General features: G+C 47.1%; 1 protein-coding gene across 2 annotated transcripts in view; it reads left to right on the top strand.

Annotated features, from left to right (window-relative positions):
- PLPPR4 (phospholipid phosphatase related 4) overlaps window positions 1–26,764 on the top strand; it is a 104,262-nt gene that overhangs the window by 7,153 nt on the left and 70,345 nt on the right. Inside the window, exons 1-3 of one of the 2 annotated variants that reach the window (XM_078776043.1) lie at window positions 23,828–23,929; window positions 24,070–24,219; window positions 26,321–26,506. In XM_078776043.1, the coding sequence (XP_078632169.1) occupies window positions 24,142–24,219; window positions 26,321–26,506 (264 nt within the window). In that variant the 5' untranslated portion in view covers window positions 23,828–23,929; window positions 24,070–24,141. Of the gene's footprint in view, window positions 1–23,827; window positions 24,220–26,320; window positions 26,507–26,764 lie in introns of those variants that run through there. The other variant, XM_078776037.1, reaches the window with a different exon arrangement.

The raw sequence follows: 26,764 nt of genomic DNA, 5'->3' as shown, positions 1-26,764 counted from the left end.
GTATGAGCAAGAAAGGGGTAGCGTATGCATGTAAGCATCCAGGTGAAGCATCGACGGTAACCGGGTTAGAGGTTAGAACGACTTATAGCCGAATCGGGCCCTCGGTGCGCGTCGGGCAGATTCGCGTGCCGCGAGGACCAGCGGGGATCCGAACCACGGCGGTTTCGAAAGAACCGCCATACGCGATCCACGCTGTGCCTCGCTTGGAACGGCCGCGTCCGGGCTCCACTAGGTGGAGCGGGCAGCCCGATAGGAAGGGTCGTCATGGCGACCACTTTCTATTGAGACGTGCCGGCAGGTCGAGATCGGGCAATTGGATGGCTACGCGCCGAGGTGGTGCGTGGGATCTCGGCACGGGTAAGCCCCCGTCCCTGCACCGAATGCGGGACGTATCCAGCCGCTGGCACAAAAGAACCCGCGTTCATTGCTCGGCTGTACGAAGCCGGGCTGCAGATGTGAATTGGCGCACCGAGAGGACCTAATATGTAGACGGGTGATGGTGATAGTGATAGTGATTTGATACGAAATTTAGAAAAGTGGGTAGAATTGGCAGTAAATGGAAAATTTTTGAATTGGTTGGAATCTGGACGAACAAAATTGATAGTGAGAGACCCCCGATGTGGTGGGATGGCAACTCTGTCATCCCTCACGGGTGGGGCAAATGCGCAATAGATTATGGGGTGTATGGCAGTGGAAACTAGCCCGGGTGGGTTAGGTTATATTGTTAGGGATCTAGCGAAGATGACATTAGGTAACGTTAAGGTTAGTTAGTGACTGATACCTGTAGTGGGGACGCAGGTAGATTAGTGTGAATGATAATGACGTGGGAGCGCAATAGTTTAAAGGGACGACTGGGAAGTGCAAGTTTCAGAGGGGAGTAGTTAGCTGAGATGATGCCGTGTGTGTGAAGATTGAACAGGTGAGAATTGAACAGGTGTGATTGCACAGGTGTGCAACTGAACAGATGAATGGAGCAGTGTATGAGGGAGTAGTGGTGATTGCGTGTTGTGTTGACCAAATGGTCCAGGAAGAGGAGGAGGGTGCAGGTGGCACCAGGTGTGAGTGCACAGGTGTGCACCAACAGGTGAATGGAGGACAGGTGGATGGAATAAATGGTATGGAGTATTGGAATGGATGGTCGTGGAGTGAGTATGGTGGAAATTGTGGAGTGGAGTGGATGGTGCGAAGGTGTGGATGGGGGAAGAGTGGACCCCCATCACGGATACCCGGGGCGGGTAGTGTAAGTGTTAGGTAGAGGGTATAGGTAAATTGTGGTTGGATATTGGCATCTGTGGTGCGGGTGAAAGAATGGTCTTTGGATGGGTGCATTAGTGTTGTGGAAATGGCTGGGCGTGTAGCCTGTTAGTGTGTGTAGTTGGTTGGGCGCTCCACCACTGTGAGGATGTCGGCCAGGTGAGGCCGCAGGTGGGCTCTGGGAGCCGGTAGTAGTTGTTGTGGATGGGGCCCGAGGATCCGGAGGACGGACCCGGGTAGCCCAGTGCCAGAGGGCACCAAGGGGTGACAGAGCCAGGAGAGGGCCTTCCCCAGTTAGTTAGGTTAGGGTGAGGAGCTAGGTAAGCTCGGGTGGCAACTGCAGTGGTGGAGGTGTGCAGGTGGGTATACCTGCTGGGAGAGCTACACGTCGCAGCCCAGAAATTGTGCGAGGGCACCGGGAGATGAATCGGGGGCGTGAGACCCCAAATTGAGAAGCACCAAAGTTTGGTCAATGGGAATTGGTTATTAGAACCCATAGTGTAAGTTGGCCAATGGATTGGCAGGGAGAGACCCCGGGTAGTGTAAAGTGTGTTAAAGTCATTTAGAGGATAGTTAGGATTGAAGTCTCCTCACACCATCTGCATCCACTCACCTGAGGTGACAGGTACTCCACACCATGCCATGTTTAATTATTTTTTACGGTGCAAATGTTTGGATTGTGAGACGCATCATGACGTGGGTGTCACATTGTGCTTTGATGTTCCATCTCTGCCTCCTTATGAGGATTGATGATGAATTTGGTGATGGCAAATTTTGAAGTAGAGGGATTGTGGAGACGAATTTGGTATAGGGGAAATATGGGGAAGACGTGACAGTAGTGACGAATTTGTAAATGTGTAGATTTTTGTACATATGGGGTAAGGGCATGGGTAGGGTAGGTGACAGGGGGGTGACGTACGGTAGGGACGAGCTTTCTCACTTCGCCCTCCGTACGCATTTCGCCTTGCATTGCCTTATTGATGTGTACCCTTGTGACTTTACCCCTCGCTCAATTGTCTTTCCCCTTTTGTCTCCCACATGACCTGTGCACCACTGGGTGCCGAGGGGAGCGTGCGTGGGTCGGCCATTGTGCGCCCGAAATTCCCAGAACCAGCTGTCTGCATCGATGCACCACATTATGGACCACATGTCTGTGGCCGAGCACCACTTATGGACCCCATGGGTTGGGGCATGGCCCCTCTGCTGGAACCGGCCATGAGGGCCCGAAATCTTGCTGGCGGACCTTGGCCACAGGGCACCGATGCCCCACAGGTGAACCACACGTAGTCGGCCCCTGTGGGCCATAAATAAAATAAAAACGGACACGTTAGGTGCATTCTTTTATTGCAAATAGGCCGCCAGCAAGGGAAGATGACAACACCAGGAAAATAATAATAACCAGCAGAGGGAGCCGAAGAGCAAGAGATCACCTGCAGGGTTAGGGGTTGTTGATTTTATTTTTATGGAACACTGATGAACTATGGTGACTGCACCGATTGGTGCTTGGGTGTGTATTGGTGCGTTTTTGGGTGCTTTAATGGTGCGTCGATGCAGAGCAGACTGTCTCCCCCCCAGAAAGAACAATCACAGGTCCTGGGTTAGTTTTGTAAATAAAAATAGCGTCATTGTAAATAATGCTTCCCACCGTCAGTGTATAGTTTGAAGACCATTCCGCAATTCAGTTAACTGTGGGCGTAAGTCTGTTAGGCAGGGTGCAATGGAGCAGCGGGACACATTTATTTATGTTTTAAAACTGTCGCACTCAGGGTCAGGTTAAAAGTAGAGGGAACTACACCTACGTGTCACACTAAAAATAAAAGTTGTAGGCCTGGGACGTGCCTAAGAGGAGGAGGGTGCAGTGTTGCGGAGATGAGGACTGTATTTTTTTGATTGTGTGCTGTATGATTATTATTATTGTTTATTCTGCGCCCCCCTACCTCCGGAGCTGTGTAAAGGTGAAAGGGCATCCCATAATTAGTCCACAAGCATACACATCAGCCAAATAATAGAATACCTCTGTTTGATAGTTATCTCTTATTATGTGTTTTTAGAGTAAGGCTGTGTCTCCCATTAATTGAAATACTCCATTGCACCAGTGAAAGAGATAGATTCCCTTCAATCCCACTCCCAACACTTCCATTCCCCCCTTTTCGTCAATTGCAATTCGCATTGCCAACTGCATGTTGGGCGGTTTTCCCTTCATCCGCCATTGACCACGAGGCAGGGTTGGGGAAGAAAGGCGGGTCCCCACCTCGTCAGAGAGGGGAGGAGTGAACCGGCCCCACTCGACCAACCATGAACAAGGGGTTTGGCTTGAGAGGGCGGGGAGAGAACGTTTGGGGGAGGTTCGCAAAGGTTGAGGGGCGGGGCCTATATAACCCACGGCGGGGGTGTTCCCAAGAGAGATGCACTTTGAGTTGAGACAAGGAGGGACGAAAAAGAGCTGGGTCATCAGAGCAACAGCGCGTAAGGAGGAGAGAACCCGTCACGCCAGACCCCCCCACCAGCGCATCGGCTCCACCAAGCAGCTCCGACCCGTGATCCCGCGCACACGACAGGCCCGGTGGCATCAGCGGCCGTCGAGGTCCAGCCCGACGTCCCGTGCGGGATCAAGCTCCAGCCAGCTCCGTGCCGTTTCCCCCCTCCAGCCACACACCTCCTGCCAGCGATCCACTATGCAATTCCCCGCGTGAGTCAGTGTCTTTGTTTGTTCTGTCCTGGGAATAAGTTAAGTCTGTATAACTATAAGCTAGTATTTGCACTGTGTCACCTGTGTCTTATGTGTTGTAAATAAACCTTGATTGCTCCTTTTTGCGTGTGTAAATAATAAATCCAATTACTCTTCTGTCCGTCTTCTCGTTTTATTCCTTTTCCTCTTGCATTTCGTCGTTTTAGTCTTTTTCCCAGATTGGGCAGCTGCGGCGCGATACGGCCAAAGTTCTGGGTGAATCGGGTGAGTCAGGGATCCTGTAACGGTCGCGGCAATACCACCGCTCGGTAAATAACATCTTAATCCGCGATCAGTAACAATATATATATATATATACACATATACAGACTTGGCATTTAATATGGAATATTTTTTTTGTGGGGGTGAACTTACTTTTCAAGATGTCTTAGAACTAAAAGTTCATTGGAATTATGTTGAAATTATTATAGATTTTGTTAATGTGACCTTTAAAAGAAAGAAAAACCACATTTGACATTTCGAAACAAATAAATTGATCCTTGAAAGTGATGTAAACTGATATCGAACTCAATTCACGGACAGTACTGTGTTAAACTTCTGTGCGTTTTCCAGAAGTAGCTCTTTATTTTGCACATTAGCCAATTTTTTTTTTAACAAAAACAAAAGTTAAATTACGACTGGGATTACGGAGAGTAAAATTACAGTTCAGTACTTCGTGTAACCCCTACGAGCATTCAGGATAGCACGTACACTTTGAGGCATGCTGTTCACGAGATTTGCCAAGGTTTGGACAGGAATCGCTTGCCATGCAGTGACAATAGCCTGCTGCAATTCACGCACAGAGGTCGGCTGCTGGTCCAAGTGGTCGATTTGACGCGTTAATTCTGCCCACAAGTTCTCCATCGGATTCATATCCGGGGACATGGCAGGCCACTCCATATGCTCTACACCATGGTCAGCAAGAAAGTGTTGGATCATGCGAGCACGATGAGGCCGTGCATTGTCATCTTGGAAGACAAAGTTTCCTCGAAAGGCTGCACGAGCAAATGGAAGCAATGTTTCTTCCAGAATGGCCCTGTACTTGAACTGGTTCAGGTTTCCATTCAGAACAACCAGGTCAGTTTTGCCCCCTGCATGAAAAGCAGCCCAAACGGTCACCCCACCACCTCCAGCTTGGACTCTTGGCACTATACAATCTTTGTTGTAGGCTTCATGCACTTGTCTGTGCACTCGGACGCGGCCATCTTGACGATAGACCAGAAATCTAGACTCCTCACTGAAGATCACGTGATTCCAGTGTCCTGGCTGCCATTGACGGTGCTCTCTGGCCCACTGCAATCGGCGCTGGCGGTGTTGTCTGGTCAGGCGTGGCTTTCTCAGGGGACGCCTGGCACGATAGCCTGCTTGAACCAGTCGTTGGTTGACTAGCCTTCTGGATACAGGCACATTTGTCAGTTGCTGCCACTCAGCCCTAAGCCGATTAGCTGACTTGGTACGGCCATTGCGGACTAACCCATGCAGCTGGAGATCATCCCTCCTTGTGGTTCTGCGGGGACGTCCTGGCCTCGGTATTGGAGTAGGGACACCCCTCTGAGCATTTCGTTTCAGGATCTTTGACACCTGACCTTGAGTGATGCCATACTGCCAAGCAATAGCACGCTGTTTCATGCCGTAATTTCGTAAAGCCACCACTCCATGACAAACAGCATTGTCGAGTTGACGGACCATCTCCAGAGGAAGCGGCAATAACTTTTGGAGACGTGCAGCAGTTGTTTTCCACTAAGACAGAACGCAACAAACCCTTGTATACCCGACTGTGAAGCCAATCATCAAATGCACCTGTCCGTACATTTTGCCACGCCACCTGTGATATAATCCTGTTGTTGACTTCTTGTACCGACATAGAACAATCAGTGACATGGTGCTTTTAAAAAATAAATCACCAAAGTGTAAAAGACACTCACCAGATTGATATACTGAGTTAAGAAAGTAAACCCAAGTCAAGAAAAAAAAAATATTCCATATTAAATGCCAAGTCTGTATATATATATATATATATATATATATATATATATATATATTGTAACGGTTTTGAGAAGTGTAACGAATTTGAGAAGTGTAACGGTTTTTGAGAAGTGTAACAATTTTGGAGGAAGTGTAACGAATGTGAAAAGTATGGTTTTGTTGTGTGTAACACCCTCGTAATGTAAATAATGGTCGCAGCCGTCCTCCTAGTTAATTCCATGAAACTTACACACAGGCCACGATATATCTTTTTAAATAGTGTATTTCCTTATTCTATGTAGGCTAAATATGTGTTTCCCACTAGATTGACTTTGCATTGTATCAAACAAAATAAGCGTAGGCCCTTTCAATTTCCCCACACATCTCCGCTCTCCAAAGTTCCTTTCAAAAGGGGTGCGAGTGGTGTTCAATCCCGCAAGCCGCCATTGCCCATGTGCTCATCTCGGAGAAGAGGGGGGGTAGGAGCCGCCAACTCACAGGCGTGGCACGTCGTCATGAGCAAAGGAGGAATCGGACAGCCCTAACAGCCAACCAGCACCGCGGTTAGCGACCCGGTAGGCGTGCCCTTGCAGCCGGCGGCTTGATTCGGCCCGAGTGATAAAAGCGACTGGAGGGACTGCTTCAAGAGATGGGAGATGAGCGAAGAGGTGACATACGAGAGGAGCTGTGAGCTGAGCTGTGAGCGGTGAGATGCGAGACGCTCCAAGCCAAAGAGGAGAGGTACTTGGAAAGGAAACAACCTTTGGAGAAACGCGCTGAGAGGAGGGAGACGGCTCCACCAGAAGGAGAGGAGCAGGTGTGACCGAGCCAGCGCGTGACGTCTACAGCATCGGCAGCGGATACGCGACCGAGGGTTTTCCCGCCAAAAACGCGAGGAATTGAGAGCTGCTACCTCCGACCCTGCCTCCCTCTCCAGCAACCCACCTCCGCCATCCCTGCCTGCAATTTCCCCCGTGTAAGTGTGAACGTCGTCTGTCCTAATCGTTGTCCTGGGGTTAAGTAAATTGAATAGTGTAAGTTAACGATTCGCTGTGTGACTGCTTCTTCCATCCATTGCTTGTGTGTGTATAATAAATCTGTTCTTCCTCCGTACTCTGTCTTCTTCTCTTTTTCCTTCTCTTTCGGTCGCTTTAGAGGTTTCCCGATTGAATATCTGTGGTGCGATCTGGTCAACGTCGGGTGGAATCGGGCCAATTGGGGATCCTGTAACGGTCGCGGTTGGACCATCCGCTCGGCCCATCATAACATCTAAACCGCGATCGGTAACAATTGGTGTCTGGAAGTGAGATTCGAGGCCCGAACCAAATTTTTAAGAGGTGTAGAAAAAAAAATTTTGGGTCAAAATTACGAGCTGCCGAAATTACGTTGTTTTATAAAACCCGAATTTTGAGATCGCGCCATGGACAATCAAGGTGATCGGATGTCGGTGGGGGAGATAGAGGGGTTAGGAGTAACCCAGGATCAAATGGAGGGGAGCAATGAGGAGGCGGTTGAGGGGGTATCAGACGCACAAGATGGCGTCCTCGCACACATGGTTAATGCGGCACCAAATTTAGCTGCGCCCCTGGTCGCGGCAGCCGAGCCAGAGATGCCGGAGTACATGCGATTTGTTATGGCCCAAATCATGGCGGGAATGAAGCGGGAGAATGACGGTATTAAAAAATTGAGTGATAAAATGGAAGCAATAACGAACGGATTGGGAAACCAAATTGAAGCAATAACCAACAGAATGGGTGACCGCATGCAAAAATGTGGGGAGACCATGGATCGCATGGTGGGCGAAAGGGTCCCAGGGGTGCACGAGGAGGTAACGCGGGTCGAGAAACGCCGGTTGAGCGAAGCAGAGGAAAGCGCGGGTACAATGACGGGGGTAGAAATCGCGACATGGGGTTTGGAAAAGCCGGCGACCAATGAGGTAGAGGGTGTTTTATTAAAGCCAGCGGTCGTCGAGGTGAGTAAAGAAAAAGCAGAAGTGGGCATTGAAATTGAAGAGATGACGGAGGTAGCCCGTGAATTGCAGGGAGAAATGGAAAATGTACAAAGTCCCTGCTCACATCACGATGATGTACTCGCTAATCCAAATGGAAGTTTGCAGGTTTTGGTGCAGGGAGGAAGAAGAACCCCGAAGGTGAGACGTGCTGTGTATTGTGCGGGGAGATTTTGTAAAGGATGTTTGGCGACAAAATAATTTTCGCGCGCTTGGGATCGAGGAGGCATCCGGGCGTTGGTGAAGGGTCCCGTGTGAGTGGAAATGGCATGCGTGGGAGGAAAAAGTGTGCGTCGGCGAGTGGGTGTGTTATAAAGTGTGGGAGTGAAACCAAGTGCGAGCGAGAATGCACGTCGGGGTGTACGGAGTGTGACACGAGGAGTGAGTTGGTGGTGGAGCGGGTGCGAGAATGCACGCTTGGAATGGTAGAGGGTGTGCGAGGAAGCACACCTGGGTTGGCGGTAGCGCGAGTGTGGGAGAGCCCGTGTGAGCGCGTTAGTGGGTGGATGCCAGAGTGCACGCCCATGGTGAGTGTTACGGAGGACGTAACGGAGGAGAGGTGTGCGCAAGAGTGTGCGCGAGAGGTGTGGTGTGTAACAGGGAGAGCGTTGGTGGAATGTACGGACGGCGTTGGAACGCCAGGTTTTGTGAGGGTGAAAGGGGTAGCGTATGCGTGTGAGCATGCAAGTGAAGCATCGACGGTAACCGGGTTAGTGGTTAAGGCGACGGATAGCCGATGCGAGCACTCGGGGCGCGGTGTGCTTTGTTGGGTGCGAGGCCCGGCGCGGATCGATGCTGCGTCGCTTCTCTTCGAAGCGTCGTTGCCGATTCGGGCTTGGCCCCGCCCCGCACGGTCGAGTCCGGGCCTTGGCGGGCGAGGCGACCGGTCCGGTTCAAGGGCGAGTGGGAGGAAGCGGTACGGTGCCCCCTCGTGGGGACGGGGTTCCGACCGGGGGAGATTGAGCCATCGGGCCCGGGACCGCAAGGTGCCGCGCCGAGATGGTGCGTGGAACCTCGGTCCAACCAAACCACCTCCCTTGAACCGAAAGCCGGACGGATTCAACCTGCAGGCGACCAAACCACCCAAATTCATTGCTCGGCTTTACGAACCGAGTTTAATGATGTCACGACGCACCGAGGCTAGGATATAGCGGACTGTGATGATGATGGTAGTGATTTGATACGAAATTTCTAATAGTGGGTAGAATTGGCAGTAAATGGAAAATTTTTGAATTGGTTGGAATTTGGACGAGCAAAATTCATAGTGGGACCTCCCCGATGTGGTGGGATTGCAAATCCATCATCCCTCACAGACGTGGGGCAAATGCGCTATAGCTTATGGGGTTGATGGCAGTGAAAACTAGCCCGGGTGGGTTAGGATATATCGTGTGTAGGGATCTAGCGAAGATGACATTAGGTAACGTTAAGGTTTAGATAGTGACTGATACCTGTAGTGGGGACGCAGGTAGATTAGAGTGGATGATAATGACGTGGGAGCGCAATAGTTAAAGGGACGACTGGGAAGTGCAAGTTTCAAAGGGGAGTAGTTAGCTGAGATGATGCCGTGTGTTTGAAGATTGAACAGGTGTGATTGCACAGGTGTGCAACTGGACAGGTGTGTGGAGCAGTGTATGAGTGAGTGAAGGTGATTGTGTGTTGTGTTGACCAAATGGTCCAGGAAGAGGAGGAGGTGCAGGTGGCACCAGGTGATTGCACAGGTGTGCAACAACAGGTGTATGTGGCTGTGTGGAATAAATAGTAGTGTGGAATAAATGGAGTATTGGAATGGATGGTCGTGGAGTGAGTATGGTGGAAATTGTGGAGTGGAGTGGATGGTGCGAAGGTGTGAATGGGGGAAGAGTGGACCCCCATCACGGATACCCGGGGCGGGTAGTGTAAGTGTTAGGTAGAGGGTATAGGTAAATTGTGGTTGGATATTGGCATTTGTGGTGCGGTTGCAGAATGGTATTGTGGATGGGTGCATTAGTGTTGTGGAAATGGCTGGGCGTGTAGCCTGTTAGTGTGTGTCGTTGGTTGGGCGCTCCACCACTGTGAGGATGTCGGCCAGGTGAGGCCGCAGGTGGGCTCTGGGAGCCGGTAGTAGTTGTTGTGGATGGGGCCCGAGGATCCGGAGGACGGACCCGGGTAGCCCAGTGCCAGAGGGCACCGAGTGGGGTGACAGAGCCAGGAGGGGCTGTCCCCAGTTAGTTAGGTTAGGGTGAGGAGCTAGGTAAGCTCGGGTGGCAACTGCAGTGGTGGAGGTGTGCAGGTGGGTAGACCTGCTGGGAGAGCTACACGTCGCAGCCCAGAAATTGTGCGAAGGCACCGGGAGATGAATCGGGGGAGTGAGACCTCAAATTGAGAAGCACCACAGTTTGGTCAATGGGAATTGGTTTTTTAGAACCCATAGTGTAAGTTGGCCAATGGATTGGCAGGGAGAGACCCCGGGTAGTGTAAAGTGTGTTAAAGTCATTTAGAGGATAGTTAGGAAGAAGGATCTCCTCGCACCATCTGCATCCACTCACCTGAGGTGACAGGTACTCCGCACCATGCCATGTTTAATTATTTTTGATGCAAATGTTTTGGATTGTGGGACGCATCATGACGTGGGTGTGACATTGTGCTTTGTTGTTCCATCTCTTCCTCCTTATGAGGATTGATGATGAAATGGGTGATGGCAAATTTTGGTTAGAGGGATTGTGGTGACGAATTTGGTGTAGAAGGGAAAGATGGGGAAGACAAGACGTAGTGACGAATTTGTAAAGGTGTAAATTCTTGTAAATATGGGGTAAGGGCAAGGGTAGTGTAGGTGACAGGGGGGTGGGGGGGGGGGGGTGACGTACAGTAGGGACGAGTTTTTCTCACTTCGCTCTCCGTACGCACTTCACCCTGCATTGCCTTTATTGACGTGTACCCTTGTGACCTTACCCCTCGCTCAATTGTCTTCCCCCCTTTTGTCTCCCACTTGAGGACCTGTGCGCCATTGGGGCCGAGGGGAGCGTGCGTGAGGTGGCCATTGTGCGCACGAGATTCCCAGAACCAGCATGCATTGCGTTGATGTACCACTTTATGGACCGCTGTTCTGCGGCCAAGTACCACTTGATGGACCCCAGGTTCTGGGGCAGGGCACCTCTGTTGGAGACCCGCCATAGTGGCCAGGGAATTTTGCTTGCGGACCTCGGTAAGGTGGCACCTATACCAAACAGGTGGACCACCCTTAGTTGGCCCCTGTTGCCCTAAATAAAAATGGACACCGTTTGTGCTTTTTATATTTCCAAGTAGGCCGCATGAAGCCAGAAGACGTCGGGAAGAACATCGGCCCAGCAGAGAAAGAGAAGACCACCACCAGTTGTTTTGTTGTGTTTATTATGAACCATGGTGACTGCGCACTGAGTGGTGCTTTTGGTGCTTTGTGGTGCTTTTGGTGCTTTTGGGTGCTTTGGTGGTATTGGTACTGGTGCATCGATGCAATGCGTGCTGTCTCCTCCCTCCCAACAGGAATTTCTTTTTTTCTTGTTCCCTAAAAAGAAAAAAAGAAAAAACACAGGTCCTGGGTTGCGTTGTAAATAAGAAATAACGTCATTGTAAATAATGCTCCCCACCGTAAATGTATAGTTTTAGAATAATTCCGTAATTCGGTTAGCTGTGGGCTTGAGTCTGTTAGACAGGGTGCAATGCAATAGGGGGACATACTTATTTGTGTTTTAAGATTGTCACACTCAGGGTCAGGTTAAAAGTAGAGGGAATTACACCTACGTGTCACACTAAGTTAAAGTTTTGTAGGCCCGAGGGCGGGCCTGAAGAAAGGAGGGTGCAGTGTAACGGTTTTGAGAAGTGTAACGAATTTGAGAAGTGTAACGGTTTTTGAGAAGTGTAACAATTTTGGAGGAAGTGTAACGAATGTGAAAAGTATGGTTTTGTTGTGTGTAACACCCTCGTAATGTAAATAATGGTCGCAGCCGTCCTCCTAGTTAATTCCATGAAACTTACACACAGGCCACGATATATCTTTTTTAATAGTGTATTTCCTTATTCTATGTAGGCTAAATATGTGTTTCCCACTAGATTGACTTTGCATTGTATCAATCAAAATAAGCGTAGGCCCTTTCAATTTCCCCACACATCTCCGCTCTCCAAAGTTCCTTTCAAAAGGGGTGCGAGTGGTGTTCAATCCCGCAAGCCGCCATTGCCCATGTGCTCATCTCGGAGAAGAGGGGGGGTAGGAGCCGCCAACTCACAGGCGTGGCACGTCGTCATGAGCAAAGGAGGAATCGGACAGCCCTAACAGCCAACCAGCACCGCGGTTAGCGACCTGGTAGGCGTGCCCTCGCAGCCGGCGGCTTGATTCAGCCCCGAGTGATAAAAGCGACTGGAAGGGACTGCTTCAAGAGATGGGAGATGAGCGAAGAGGTGACATACGAGAGGAGCTGTGAGCTGAGCTGTGAGCGGTGAGATGCGAGACGCTCCAAGCCAAAGAGGAGAGGTACTTGGAAACGAAACAACCTTTGGAGAAACGCGCTGAGAGGAGGGAGACGGCTCCACCAGAAGGAGAGGAGCAGGTGTGACCGAGCCAGCGCGTGACGTCTCCAGCATCGGCAGCGGATACGCGACCGAGGGTTTTCCCACCAAAAACGCGAGGAATTGAGAGCTGCTACCTCTGACCCTGCCTCCCTCTCCAGCAACCCACCTCCGCCATCCCTGCCTGCAATTTCCCCCGTGTAAGTGTGAACGTCGTCTGTCCTAATCGTTGTCCTGGGGTTAAGTTAATTGAATAGTGTAAGTTAACGATTCGCTGTGTGACTGCTTCTTCCATCCATTGCTTGTGTGTGTATAATAAATCTGTTCTTCCTCCGTACTCTGTCTTCTTCTCTTTTTCCTTCTCTTTCGGTCGCTTTAGAGGTTTCCCGATTGAATATCTGTGGTGCGATCTGGTCAACGTCGGGTGGAATCGGGCCAATTGGGGATCCTGTAACGGTCGCGGTTGGACCATCCGCTCGGCCCATCATAACATCTAAACCGCGTCTGTAACAATATATATATATATATATATATATATATATATATATATATATATATATATATATATATATATATATATATATATATATATATATATATATATATATATATATACAGTGGAACCTTGACTTACGAGTGCCCCAACTTACGAGTTTTTCGAGATACGAGCCGTCGCTCCGGCGGTTTATTGCTTTGAGATGCGAGCCGAGATCCGAGTTACGAGCTTTCGCCGCCCGGTCACGTGGTTATCTTGCCGTTCAAGTACAGTATCTCTGTCGTATAGCGCTGCATTTTAGTTTTCGCATTTCGGTTATTTTGAGTTTACGCCGCCAGGTGGGTTCCGGTCACGTGGTTATCTTGCCATGCACGTACAGTACGTATCTCTGTCGTATAGCGCTGCATTTTTTTTTTCGCATTTTGGTTATTTCGAGTTCACGCCGCCAGGTGGGTTCTGGTCACGTGGTTATCTTGCCGTGCACGTACAGTACGTATCTCTGTCGTATAGCGCTGCATTTTTTTTCTTCGCATTTTGGTTATTTCGAGTTCACGCCGCCAGGTGGGTTCTGGTCACGTGGTTATCTTGCCGTGCACGTACAGTACGTATCTCTGTCGTATAGCGCTGCATTTTTTTTTTTCGCATTTTGGTTATTTCGAGTTCACGCCGCCAGGTGGGTTCTGGTCACGTGGTTATCTTGCCGTGCACGTACAGTACGTATCTCTGTCGTATAGCGCTGCATTTTTTTTTCCGCATTTTGGTTATTTCGAGTTCACGCCGCCAGGTGGGTTCTGGTCACGTGGTTATCTTGCCGTGCAAGTACAGTACGTATCTCTGTCGTACAGCACTGCATTTTTTTTTTCGCATTTTGGTTATTTCGGAAAATTTCTTAGTTTTAACCATGGGGCCTAAGAAAGTGAGTGGCAAGTGCAGTGCTGAGAAGAAGAAGAGGATGATGTGCTTGGATATAAAACACGCAATCGTCGAAAAACATGAGCGAGGTGTCGAGGAGGACGTATATAACGGCAGAGGAGAAGAGCATGCCAGGCCACAACTTGTTCAGAATGCCGGCGATAGCTTGCCTTCTCTTTGTGGAAAACACGGTGAGATCCTTAACATCCAACAACTAATGGGACGCAAACGGGGCGCCCAGTTTAGCGGTACACACATTGATGAATCACCCTGCCTGTGATTCACCCATGACAGGTTATAGCTGGGTCGGGATTCAAACCCAGGCTGGACAGTTTAGACTTTAGAGTCAAGTGTGCGTACCTCCAGTCCAGGCCATCCTGCCAACTTGTATGCTGCATACAGGTGAAATATAAAGCGCGAGATATTTTTATATATACTGTATATTTTAAAAAAAATTGGTGTGGTTTTTGGCGGGCTGGAACGGATTAATAGCATTTCAATGCATTTCAATGGGGAAATTTGATTTGAGATACGAGCAATTTGAGTTACGAGCTCGGTCACGGAACAAATTAAACTCGTAAGTCAAGGTTCCACTGTATTGTTACGGTTTTGCCGAAACCTGTTCCCTTACCAAGGGGAGGTTAAGCCCCTTGTTCTTCTTGGGTCTTCGCAACCGCGAGACTTGAGTCGCCACTCCCGGGCAGATGCATGACAGGGTTTCGGGACAATTCTCGCACGTACCTAAGTACCTACGCCGCCGCGGAAGCAGGGATCAAGTCTCGCACGAACCACGCGTAATTTGAGTACGTCCGAGCAGATGGCGTACCACGTGGTCCGTGCAGTTACCTTGGTATTGGAACCCGGTTAGAGCGATATAATTCGTACCACGCTTAGTCAATAGATGGAAATGACGGGAACGATCAAATAGAAGGAAGAACACAGGTTTATTTACAGCTATACAAGGTGAAGAGACACAGAGCAGGCACTTAAGCAGTCTTATCTTATCATCCAGACAATGGGCCCATTCACACTCACAGGGGGGTGAAGGAAGGAATGCTCATGCGCTGAACGTACCGGCTTGGTCGTTCAGGAACAGCTCACCCGGCGTGGCCCTCTTGCCGGTCACAGCACGTCCCTCGATGAAGGCAGGCAGGCAGGCGGTAGGGATCCTCGCAGCGCGTATCTCAAACAAAGGCAGGCAGGAAAATATGCGCGTCTCTCACCATGCACGGCGGTTCCTCACAGCGCGATTAATACAACGGCGCGCTTTCACTCTCGTATTTCAACGGAGGATCTGCCTCAAGCTCAACCACGAACCCAACTTGCAATTCAATTCAACACCGCGCACTCTCAGAACTTGCTTCAGCGCCGCGCCCCTCATAAATTTGTACAGCGCTTCGAACCGATAACTCAAGCTCATCACTTTGTTCAATAGAGGACCCCGGCTCATAACTGAGAAGCGCCTCTCCCCATAACTTGTAATTCAACACAGCGCTTCTAACCGATAACTCAAGCTCATCACTCAGCGCATGCCCTCCCTACAACTTGCTTCAGCGCCGCGCCCCTCATAACTCGTTCAACAGAGGACCCCGGCTCATAACTGACAAGCGCCTCTCCCCATAACTCAACAAGTGCCTCTCCCCTCATAACTGAGGTGGGGGCTTCGGGCACAGGGTTATATTGGCCCTGGGCTATCCCGCATAGAATGTTCCAAACCACGCCTTTGCCGCAGTCGTACGCCACTCCCATTAAGCCCTGATTGGCGGCTTGTGCTTACCGGTCACTCCCACTTCTCCTGCCCCGACTTCCTTCAGCCTGGATCGACTTGTCAGGCCGGCCTCGTGGGGTTTCGCGCCAAAACCACAAACAATCAAGGCATCAGAAGCATTGGAAGGAGACCTAACTCTAATTATTCTACTCAATGCAAAACTACACATAGGAAAGGTCTACGCTTACATTTACTATGAAATAACTAAACTTAAACGAGGCTACGTGTTGTAGTGTAACTAAACTATGAGGGGAAATTAACCTTTTATTGCACAACCACAAAACCGCAACAATATATATATATATATATATATATATATATATATATATATATATATATATATATATATATATATATATATATTGTTATGTTTGTGGGGATAGATGACGGAATCTCATAGAAAAGATAGGATTGTATAGGTATAGCATGGACCGTGGACGCGTAGGAGACATCTCGATGTATTTAAGTAGGGAAACTGGAGCGTAAGATTGTTATGTGTCTTCGCATGGGGGGTGAAGCTGTGTTAACTAGATAGGGATTAAGGTTAGTTTCCCCCAGTATGTGATTGCCTCCTGTGGCTTTTCCCTACGTTTTTAGAACTACAACAAGGCTGGCCGTAAAAACTTCAGTTTAAACAACAACCACCGGAACCGCCGACAGTACCCTGAACATTGCCGATCGGCAAGTAAGCCACGCTTTTAACTCATTAAAACGTCATCTTCTCATTCTGCTTTTAACTGAATATCTCTATATGTTTTATTCCAAACAGTATCATTCATCATTCCAATCACAAATTAATACTATGGCATTTATATATCAAAATATAATGTAAAATCATGGTTGCATTGAGATATTATCAAATCAGCGAATTGTCGTCAACTTATTCACTTCAGGATTGGCAGAATCTCCGTAACGATGGTATTTCAAAATCATAATTTTATTGAGGCATTTATGAAACCTCCTGCCTACCTTACAACACCCGCTGGGACCCCACAACGTTCAATCTTCTACGGCCATGTAATTTATGGGCCTGATTGCATGATTCCCCTCGGTTAATACCGGAGAATCACGAATACCTTCAAGGTGCACGGCTCAAGGTGCACGCGCGTGCCGAAGAACCGCGCGATCGAACCCTCACTTTCCCACACCTTATGGGTGCCGAGCGGATTTGCACGGTGTAGAAAGCGGCGTTACCCCCATGAGATTTATGGACCCTGAGTCTAGCCAAATTCGGTCTCGGAGGGTGCTAGGCCAATGGAGAAAAGACGTACCCGAGCAGGTTTGAAAGTAACAACAAAAATGTACAGACTTTTATTTAGAAGGCAAAGAGAAAAAGAGACGAAGATGCAACCTTATTAATCCTTACCTAATTAATCAACCCCACAGGCGCCTTCACTCACTCACACACAGGGAATGACAAACCGGTTATTCTCGTACCGATGGTGGTTTGCAGGGACTGACTCGAGGGGGCTGCTTGGTGTGCGCAGCGCGCAGCTCGATCCTCGATCCGGATGTGCAGCCTGGATGAGGTATCTGGATGACGAGCTTCAACGTAGGCAGACGAGCTTCAGCGCAGGTTGGACGACCAGCTTCAATATGAGTCGCGGGAGGGCCAATGCTTGCAGGTCAGCCGGATCAGAGCGAGGGATTGGCAAAGAGCGATGGTTCAACACTTGCAGGTCGGATCAGATAGACAAAGGGCATCCGCGAAGTCAAAGCTGATGAGGGGTGTTGGCGAAGCAAAAAGCAAGAAGCGAAAATGCGATGGGCAGGGGTTTATATCAGACCCGAAAAGCTTCCAGAATGTTCCACAGCCTCCCATTGGCTGAGGTTGGTCATGTGTCGGCCTTCAATCTCTCCTCCCCCTATGAAGGTTTCAGTCCTCCTTCCCTCTTTCATTCGGGGAGGTTTCACAACCCATTGGTCGCTTGCTGGTGACGTGTCCCCGGACCCCTCATTGGTCATGTGGGCCTGTGCTTTTGGCCACGCCTTCCTGCACATTAAAAATGTTTTCCCTCCACCACACGGCGGTTTGAAATCCTGCCTAAATCAACGCATATTGGTCTCGATCATGACACAATGGAAAGGGGCTAATCTTTACATTCAGAAATAACTAACTATTGCAGGCTACATGTTGTCATGCAATTAACTATAGGCGCTTGCCTTTATGGCAAAACCGCAACAATATATACATACATATATATATATATATATATATATATATATATATATAATATATATATATATATATATATATACAGACTTGGCATTTAATATGGAATATTTTTTTTGTGGGGGTGAACTTACTTTTCAAGATGTCTTAGAACCAAAAGTTCATTGGAATTATGTTGAAATTATTCTAGATTTTGTTAATGTGACTTTAAAAGAAACAAAAACCACATTTGACATTTCGAAACAAATAAATTGATCCTTGAAAGTGATGTAAACTGATATCGAACTCAATTCATGGACAGTACTGTGTTAAACTTCTGTACGTTTTCCAGAAGTATCTCTTTATTTTGCGCATTAGCCTAATTTTTTTTAAACAAAAACAAAAGTTAAATTACGACTGGGATTACGCACAGTAAAATTACAGTTCAGTACTTCGTGTAACCCCCACGAGCATTCAGGAGAGCACGTACACGTTGAGGCATGCTGTTCACGAGATTTGCCAAGGTTTGGACAGGAATCGCTTGCCATGCAGTGACAATAGCCTGCTGCAATTCACGCACAGAGGTCGGCTGCTGGTCCAAGTGGTCGATTTGATGCGTTAATTCTGCCCACAAGTTCTCAATCGGATTCATATCTGGGGACATGGCAGGCCACTCCATATGCTCTACACCACGGTCAGCAAGAAAGTGTTGGATCATGTGAGCACGATGAGGCCGTGCATTGTCATCTTGGAAGACAAAGTTTCCTCGAAAGGCTGCACGAGCAAATGGAAGCAATGTTTCTTCCAGAATGGCCCTGTACTTGAACTGGTTCAGGTTTCCATTCAGAACAACCAGGTCAGTTTTGCCCCCTGCATGAAAAGCAGCCCAAACGGTCACCCCACCACCTCCAGCTTGGACTCTTGGCACAAAACAATCTTTGTTGTAGGCTTCAGGCACTTGTCTGCGCACTCGGACGCGGCCATATTGACGATAGACCAGAAATCTAGACTCGTCACTGAAGGTCACGTTATTCCAGTGTCCTGGCTGCCATTGACGGTGCTCTCTGGCCCACTGCAATCGGCACTGGCAGTGTTGTCTAGTCAGGCGTGGCTTTCTCAGGGGACGCCTGGCATAATAGCCTGCTTGAACCAGTCGTTGGTTGACTCGCCTTCTGGATACAGGCACATTTGTCAGTTGCTGCCACTCAGCCCTCAGCCGATTAGCTGACTTGGTACGGCCATTGCGGACTAACCGGTGCAGCTGGCGATCATCGCTCCTTGTTGTTCTGCGGGGACGTCCTGGCCTCGGTATTGGAGTAGGGACACCCCTCTGAGCATTTCGTTTCAGGATCTTTGACACCTGACCTTGAGTGATGCCATACTGCCGAGCAATAGCACGCTCTTTCATGCTGTAATTTCGTAAAGCCACCACTCCATGACAAACAGCATTGTCGAGTTGACGGACCATCTCCAGAGGAAGCAGCAATAACTTTTGGAGACGTGCAGCAGTTGTTTTCCACTAATACAGAACGCAACAACCCTTGTATACCCGACTGTGAAGCCAATCGTCAAATGCACCTGTCCGTACATTTTGCCACGCCACCTGTGATATAATCCTGTTGTTGACTTCTTGCTGCGACAGACAATCAGTGACATGGTTCTTTTAACAAATAAATCACCAAAGTGTAAAAGAAACTCACCAGATTGTTATACTGAGTTAAGAAAGTAAACCCAAGTCAAGAAAAAAAAAAATTCCATATTAAATGCCAAGTCTGTATATATTGTTGCGGATATGGGATTTGGCCTCCATCCATATCCGCTTGTAAATATTCCCCTATTTCCCCAATACCCCCCAACTATCCCCAATCCCCCATTCCCTAGTCCCATTGCCTGTAAATAACACTCTGTAGAACCGACCTTCCCCTTTTTCCCCCATTAAATGTCGTGCCCAGGTCCACCGCATCTCACGTAGACAACTTTCGGACATCTTGCTAGTTATTCTTAGTCTATGTCAGTTAAGGACTCGTTTCCATTAATTCTGACTCTTCGTTGCACCAGAATGTGATTGTATGGCACCAGTAGTGAGTTTAGGACCTCCCCATACCTCCTCCCATCTTCCCCATGAAACAACAACAACAACAACTACCACAACAGCGCGCGGGGAGTGTGCGTCCTCACTCCGGCTCGGTTAGCCGCCATTACCCATGTGCGCCGACGGGGTTACCACGAAGGGGCTGCCTGTCGGCCCCTCGTCAAGGGCGGAGCCTGGTAACCCCCCGCACCCAATAAGAAGCAACGGGCCGATTCCATCTGGGGCGGAGCTAACGAGCCGAGGGCGTGTCACTCACCGCCGGATATACGCAGCGACTTACCGGACGTGACGTCAGATGCGCCCCGAGCTTGAAGTGAAGAGAACCAGTCGCCACCTCCGAGCGCTGAGAGACCTCCCGCATCTCTGGACCGGACCGGGTCGATTCTGCCCCTGAGCCAAGGTGCACCTTGAGCCTCGACTACCTGCCCTTCCTTGCCATCAATCCCGGTGTGAGTCAGTCTTGTCCCGTTTATCTGTCGTCTGTCGGGGCTACTATAAGACCGTATTTAAGTGCCTACCTTCCTATGCTGTCTCTCTCGTCCTTGTAATCTAACGTTCCGAAATATTATAACCTCCTCCGGAGGTCTTGAGAACTGTACCCCCGGTGTCGTGTCATTTTAACCCAGCCGTTGTGTCCTTTCCTCAATTGATTTAGCGTAGCGCGACTCGGCCAACGTTCGAGTATAATCGGGTAAACTGTGCAGACGCGGTCATACCAAACCGCTCGGTAAACCAACATCCACAACCGCGTCTGTAACAATATATATATATATATATATTTCTGGATGCATTGTTTAATAATTCAAGGGAGTATTTCAGTTGCGGTGATGATGAAGTATATAAATAAAGAAATAATTCAAGGTGGTATGTCTGTAGTGGAGATTGTAAAGTGTACTGTATATTAATAAATAAGTATACAAGTCAAGGTGGTATGTCGTAAGCAGTGATGGTAAAGTGTATATAAATCTTACATATATTGTGAACCATGGTGTGTGTCGATGCATTTGTCTGTCTCCCGTTTACGGTGGCAACTTCCTGCGCTGCATTTGAAAAACTGCTGGTTAGTTATTTTGCATTTTCGTTTCACTTTTCTTGAAGCAATATAGTCAGTCACTTTATCATCCCTTCCAATAATCTTTGAATTAACCATGAATATCTGGATTAAAGTAGTTTCAATATTCACCAGGATTACTAAATGGAGGTACATGCAATTTAAAAAAGGTATATTTGCCTCTTTTTAGACAAATCCAACTTCCGCCACCCGATGTTGCACCACCATTTTGCGGTAGGTGGTATAAGTAGCTCAGAGATTTGGCTCTGAGTGAAACCAAGAATACAACACAATTAACCTTTTTATAGTCCATAAAACAATTTAAATTTTGATAGATTAACTTAAACTTTCGCCATTACTTGCGACGGGTATTTTTGCACGTAAATAAATAGATATTTCAAAGCTGTATGTTGATATTGGAGGTGTTAAAGTTTACATAAATAAATAATTGAAAGGAGTGTTGGTAGTGGAAATGCTAAAGTATATACAGTATAAGTAAATAAATAATTGAAAGGAGTGTTGATAGTGGAGATGCTAAAGTGTATACAAATAAATAATTAAAAGGGGGTGTTGGTAGTGGAGATGCTATAGTATATATAAATAAATAATTAAAAGGGGGTGTTGGTAGTGGAGATGCTAAAGTGTATATAAATAAATAAATAATTCAAAGGAGTGTTGGTAGTGGAGATGCTAAAGTGTATATAAATAAATAAATAATTCAAAGGAGTGTTGGTAGTGGAAATGCTAAAGTGTATATAAATAAATAATTCAAAGGAGTGTTGGTAGTGGAGATGCTAAAGTGTATATAAATAAATAATTCAAAGGGAGTGTTGGTAGTGGAAATGCTAAAGTGTGTATAAATAAATAATTCAAAGGGAGTGTTGGTAGTGGAAATGCTAAAGTGTATATAAATAAATAATTCAAAGGGAGTGTTGGTAGTGGAAATGCTAAAGTGTGTATAAATAAATAAATAATTCAAAGGAGCGTTGGTAGTGGAGATGCTAAAGTGTATATAAATAAAAAAATGAAAGCTGTATATGTTGGTAGTGGAGATGCTAAAGTGTATATAAATAAATAAATAATTCAAAGGAGTGTTGGTTGTGGAGATGCTAAAGTGTATATAAATAACTAAATAAATGAAAGCTGTATATGTTGGTAGTGTGGATTGTAAAGTGTAGATAAGTAAATAATGGTTCATGAAAGTATATACAATCCTGTATATTCGCTCCCGTAAACTTTTTTTATGCATACTCACATCGAAGCTGTCTTGCTAGGGTTTGCATCCTGACCCAACTATAAACTGTCATCTAGTATTTCACAGGCAGGGTGATCCGTCAATGTGTGTGCCATCCATCGGATGTGATCAATGTTAAAAACTGGGTGTCCCATCTGTCAACATTAGTTGGTGGACGTTAAATATCCCACGGTGTCCTTTGCAAAGAGTAAGTGAACTATCGCCGGCACCATGGAACAACTTCCAAATTCCTGCCCTGCCATCCTGATTCGGAGTGGCAACCCGACCAGGATTGTAAACTAGTAACTACTTTAGCAGCACAAACTTTCTGCAAAGGGGATGATGATGATGATGATGATGATGATGATGATGATGATGATGATGACGACGATGACGATGATGATGATGATGATGATGATGATGATGATGATGATGATGATGATGATGATGATGATGATGATGATGATGATGATGATGATGATGATGATGATGATGATGATGATGATGATGATGATGATGATGATGATGATGATGATGATGATGCAGCAATTTTCTTGAATTACCAAAATTCGGAAGTAAAATTGTCTCCCATTATTTGTGGCTTCCATCTCAAAAATCATTTGACCTGCCTCATGCCCAGATATTATTGCACACCTGTGCTGAATATGAAAGCAATGCATCCAGTCATTTTTGAGAAGAGACGGACCAATACCGATGCATGTCCGGACGGAGTGACAGCACCCAATGGATAAGTCCACAGGCATGCTGACTCCCGTCTGGTAGCTAAAAGGTAACTCCAAATTCTTGCAACGATACAGATTAGTTATCGAGAGCAAGAGTCTACATTTTTGAACGTACACATCTTCCTTTTCAGCTGCACTTCTCTGCACCATCTTTCCTCCCATTAAAAAAACATATAATCTGTCCCCGTTCCCCAGCCTCTCAATGAACCACACCTAAAACGAAGCACTCGGCTTTCCTACCACCACCTTGATTACATTTGCGAGATCCCAGTGGTGACAGCAAGCGACATGTGTCACGTTTCCACTGGCACAATTAGACCGAGCTGGGTCAAAAAGCCACAGCGATCCAATACGCGTCCAATATGAGGATGTAAGCAGCCAGCACCCCTCGGTGCCGAATGATCCTGTAAATGTCCCTGTCCTTTAAAATACAACTTTCATTAAACAGTGCACATGCCTGGAAGACTGATGGCGATTTTGCAAATGCCAGCTGCCAGCAGTGTCTGGTGATTCAAGTCAATGTCTAAACACCGACACACACTCTCTCGTCCAGGCCCTCCTGTCGGTTTCCTCCGCTCCCACAGCCCTGGCGGAGCGCCACCAAATTAGCGGATAATCGGAACCTTTTCGTGCATTACAATTGCTCGGAGGAGAGTTCTTGTTCAAAAATATCAACAATAATAAGCTCGTAATTATCGCTTATGTACGTGGGAGCTTTTTGTCCCACGGTATTGGAGGTTGAAAGCCATTTGGCTGAATGTAAATGACACCCCAGCTGGTGATGGACTATGTGCTCATTTAATGGGATTGTCGAGGCCACACAGGGTGCTGCTTAACGATTGGCCATTAAAGCAGCCTTCCTCCGTCTGAACCCAGTCGTGTTCTTCCTTCCCTCTGTGATCCACACAGACGCTGACGATCGATTGACGGGGCTGCGGTGAGGACCGGCTATGGTGCTGTGGTGCAAATCGAGGTTGGATGTGCAGATGGAGCAGGAGTGCCACTGAGGTTCTAGGATAAGTTTTGGATTTGGGGAGATGAAAATGTTTGGGTAATAAGCAAATTGGGGGTGACGACAAGGGGGCAAGATGAAATCTCCGACAAGTGCTATTGTGTAACGAAGAAGGGTGGGGATTTTTGATCAACAGGGGTGATAACCAAGCGAAGTGCTGCACATTGGCAACCCTGAAGGCTCTGGAAACCCTCGGCCTACGTACACCATGGTGATTCGAGACAATGGGCGATCAAGGAGAAGGCAGTCAACACACAGCTCCCTGCCATGGATCTACTTTATGGAGGTAATGATAAGCCATCACACTAATATACAATAGCGAATGTTTCTTATAATATTTATGGAAACTTGCCCACTTTGGCATATAATTCTGGTGCCGACTTTAAAGGGCAAGTCACAAGTTGCATCACTGTTAGTGCTGCTTTACATCATGTTGCTGGTCTTAACTTCGGAGCGCAGTGTTCGAAATCATCGTATTTATGTTCATGGACGCAACAATAATTACATGTGCGGAACTTTAACAAGGCAACTGGTTTTTAGAAGTTTTTCTTGAAATATACCGAACATTCCTTGAATGATGATCCGGCCCTAAAGCATTGCTTCTAAAAGGGGACCACGGTGCCCAAAAAAGGCCAACCCCTGCTCTGCGGGGGAAAATGGCCTCCAAAGGTGGTTCTTTTCTATTGCTTGAATGATGTAGTACTAGGAATGTGTGAGAATGAAGCTATTAGTCAGGTTCACTATGTTAACAAATACAATTTCGTTCAAAATTTTGGGATTAGCAAACCTGTACATTTTTGGAATCATCAGAGCATGGAGAATCCGAAAATCAATGTTGGCATTTGCACAGACACCTGCATGGCCGCCATTTTGGATTTTCAAAATGGCCGCCATAAAATACATATTTTGCGCTACCTCGGCTTCAAGTCAACCTAGAAACTTAATTAAATATGCTAATCTTATGTTTTCTGGGTCAAGGAATCCAATAAAGGCCTCAAAATAGTGCTCAGAATTATAGAAAAGCAACAAACAAATGTAATTGAAAACCATTGTCTTTATATTTATGATATAACTGTATTACATAATACATGATATTGCAAGTCCTTTGAAGTTATAGGTATGGGTTTATAAAGCAAGAAAGCAGCCTTGTTAGTATCAGATTGAACTATAAGTCCTATACACAGGAAGGATCTACTTGGTCTATACCGTTCAGGAATATGCTTTTACAGATCTTCATCACTGTCCTGAGTGTCATTTTCGCAAAGGTGTCTACGCAAATGCCAACATTAATTTTTGGATTCCTCATGCTCTGAATATTCCAAAAATGTATAGTTTTGCTAATCTCCAAAATTTTTGAACGAAAAAACATAATGAACCTGACTATATGAATGTTTATTGAAGAGCAACTGGTCGGAGATTACAAGGGCGATGAAAGCCTCGTTAGCATGTCGAAAGAAAAAGAACCACCTTTAGAGGCCTTTTTCCCCCACAGAGCACAGGTTGGTCCTTTTTCAGACACCGTGGTCCTCTTTTTGAAGCAATGTTTTTGGGCCGGATGCCCTTCTTGCCACAAACCCTGTTAGTAACGTCTTGCGACACACAGGGAATTACCAATGAGCTGGTACTCAATTTGCCGACCTCTGAGGGAGATGACAGGCTGAATCAACCCCCCTGGCGTTAATTGAGCGATCAACCGGGATTTGAACCCAGGATCCTAGAATCCCAAGCCGGCACCCGAACCACTAAGCCAACACCAGGCTTTGTTAGCATGTCGCATCTGCCGTATCTATTTTAACTCAGACGATGGAGGGAAAGCACCCAAACATTGGCAACATCCACTTGTGATGTAATCCCAATTTCCTTGGATATTTCATCATTGCAAATTGAATGGCAGGACATCCTAATTGTTAAGGCACACTTGCATGAATGTGACTACTTTTAACGTCCGAGTGACTCATCACATCGCATCATTTCCATGAGCAGACCAATCAAGCATACCTTTGTGATGCCACGGCCATGCATGCGGAGTACCATGCCGATCCTAGATGAGACTCAGGTTGAGAATGAAACCAAGATTTGACAGCTCAAAAGGAAGGGTCTGACCTCTGTGCTGTGTTGTCAGGATACCAGAAGGCTGTTGACAGCGATAAAAATGCTGATTGTGTTCCATTGATTTCGTTACTTCATTACCTGACTTCAGTGTAAATATACTTTTGAAAATACTGTTAGGTCTGCCTATTGATCTCCAAATCATGCTGCATTCCCTTTAAGTAAACCATTTGTTAGTCCATTAAATTAATTTTGAAATTAAGTGTCGTCAGCAGGCGATATCTTTGTTGATGTTTTGCCTCTGTTCTCTTTGTGCCCAAATTGCCACCAAATGATAGCTCCCCATTGCAGCATCTGCTCTGGTCTTCCTCTATTTCCTGCAACTCACCAACATCTTTCTCCCAGTACATCCTGGCTTCTCCTGTGATCCCTTGGCACTGCGTCTCCCCTACATCCCACCTGCCAATGAGGATGTGCCTCTGCTCATGCTGTTATGCCTAGCTTTTGCTGGCCCAGCTGCCATGGTATGTTCCACAACATCAAATATTTTGTTATAGTTAAACCAAGAGATGACAAATTAAAAGCCAAATGAGAATACAACATACATGCATTTTTATGAAGTTCTTTATGAATTGTATATTTTCATGTAGCTTTTTATGAATTTACGAGCCCTTTTATGAAGGTTAACTAATATCGTGTAGAGGGAGTGGTAAGGAAGGCAAGAAAGGAGGGGGGTGGTTAATAAAATTGTACAGTGATGTAGAAATGAAAATGAATGGGGA

Source organism: Myxine glutinosa, chromosome 1, assembly GCF_964187855.1.
Source record: "Myxine glutinosa chromosome 1, kmMyxGlut1.1, whole genome shotgun sequence".
Lineage (NCBI taxonomy): Eukaryota > Metazoa > Chordata > Myxini > Myxiniformes > Myxinidae > Myxine > Myxine glutinosa.
This window is presented reverse-complemented; position numbering and strand designations above follow the sequence as displayed.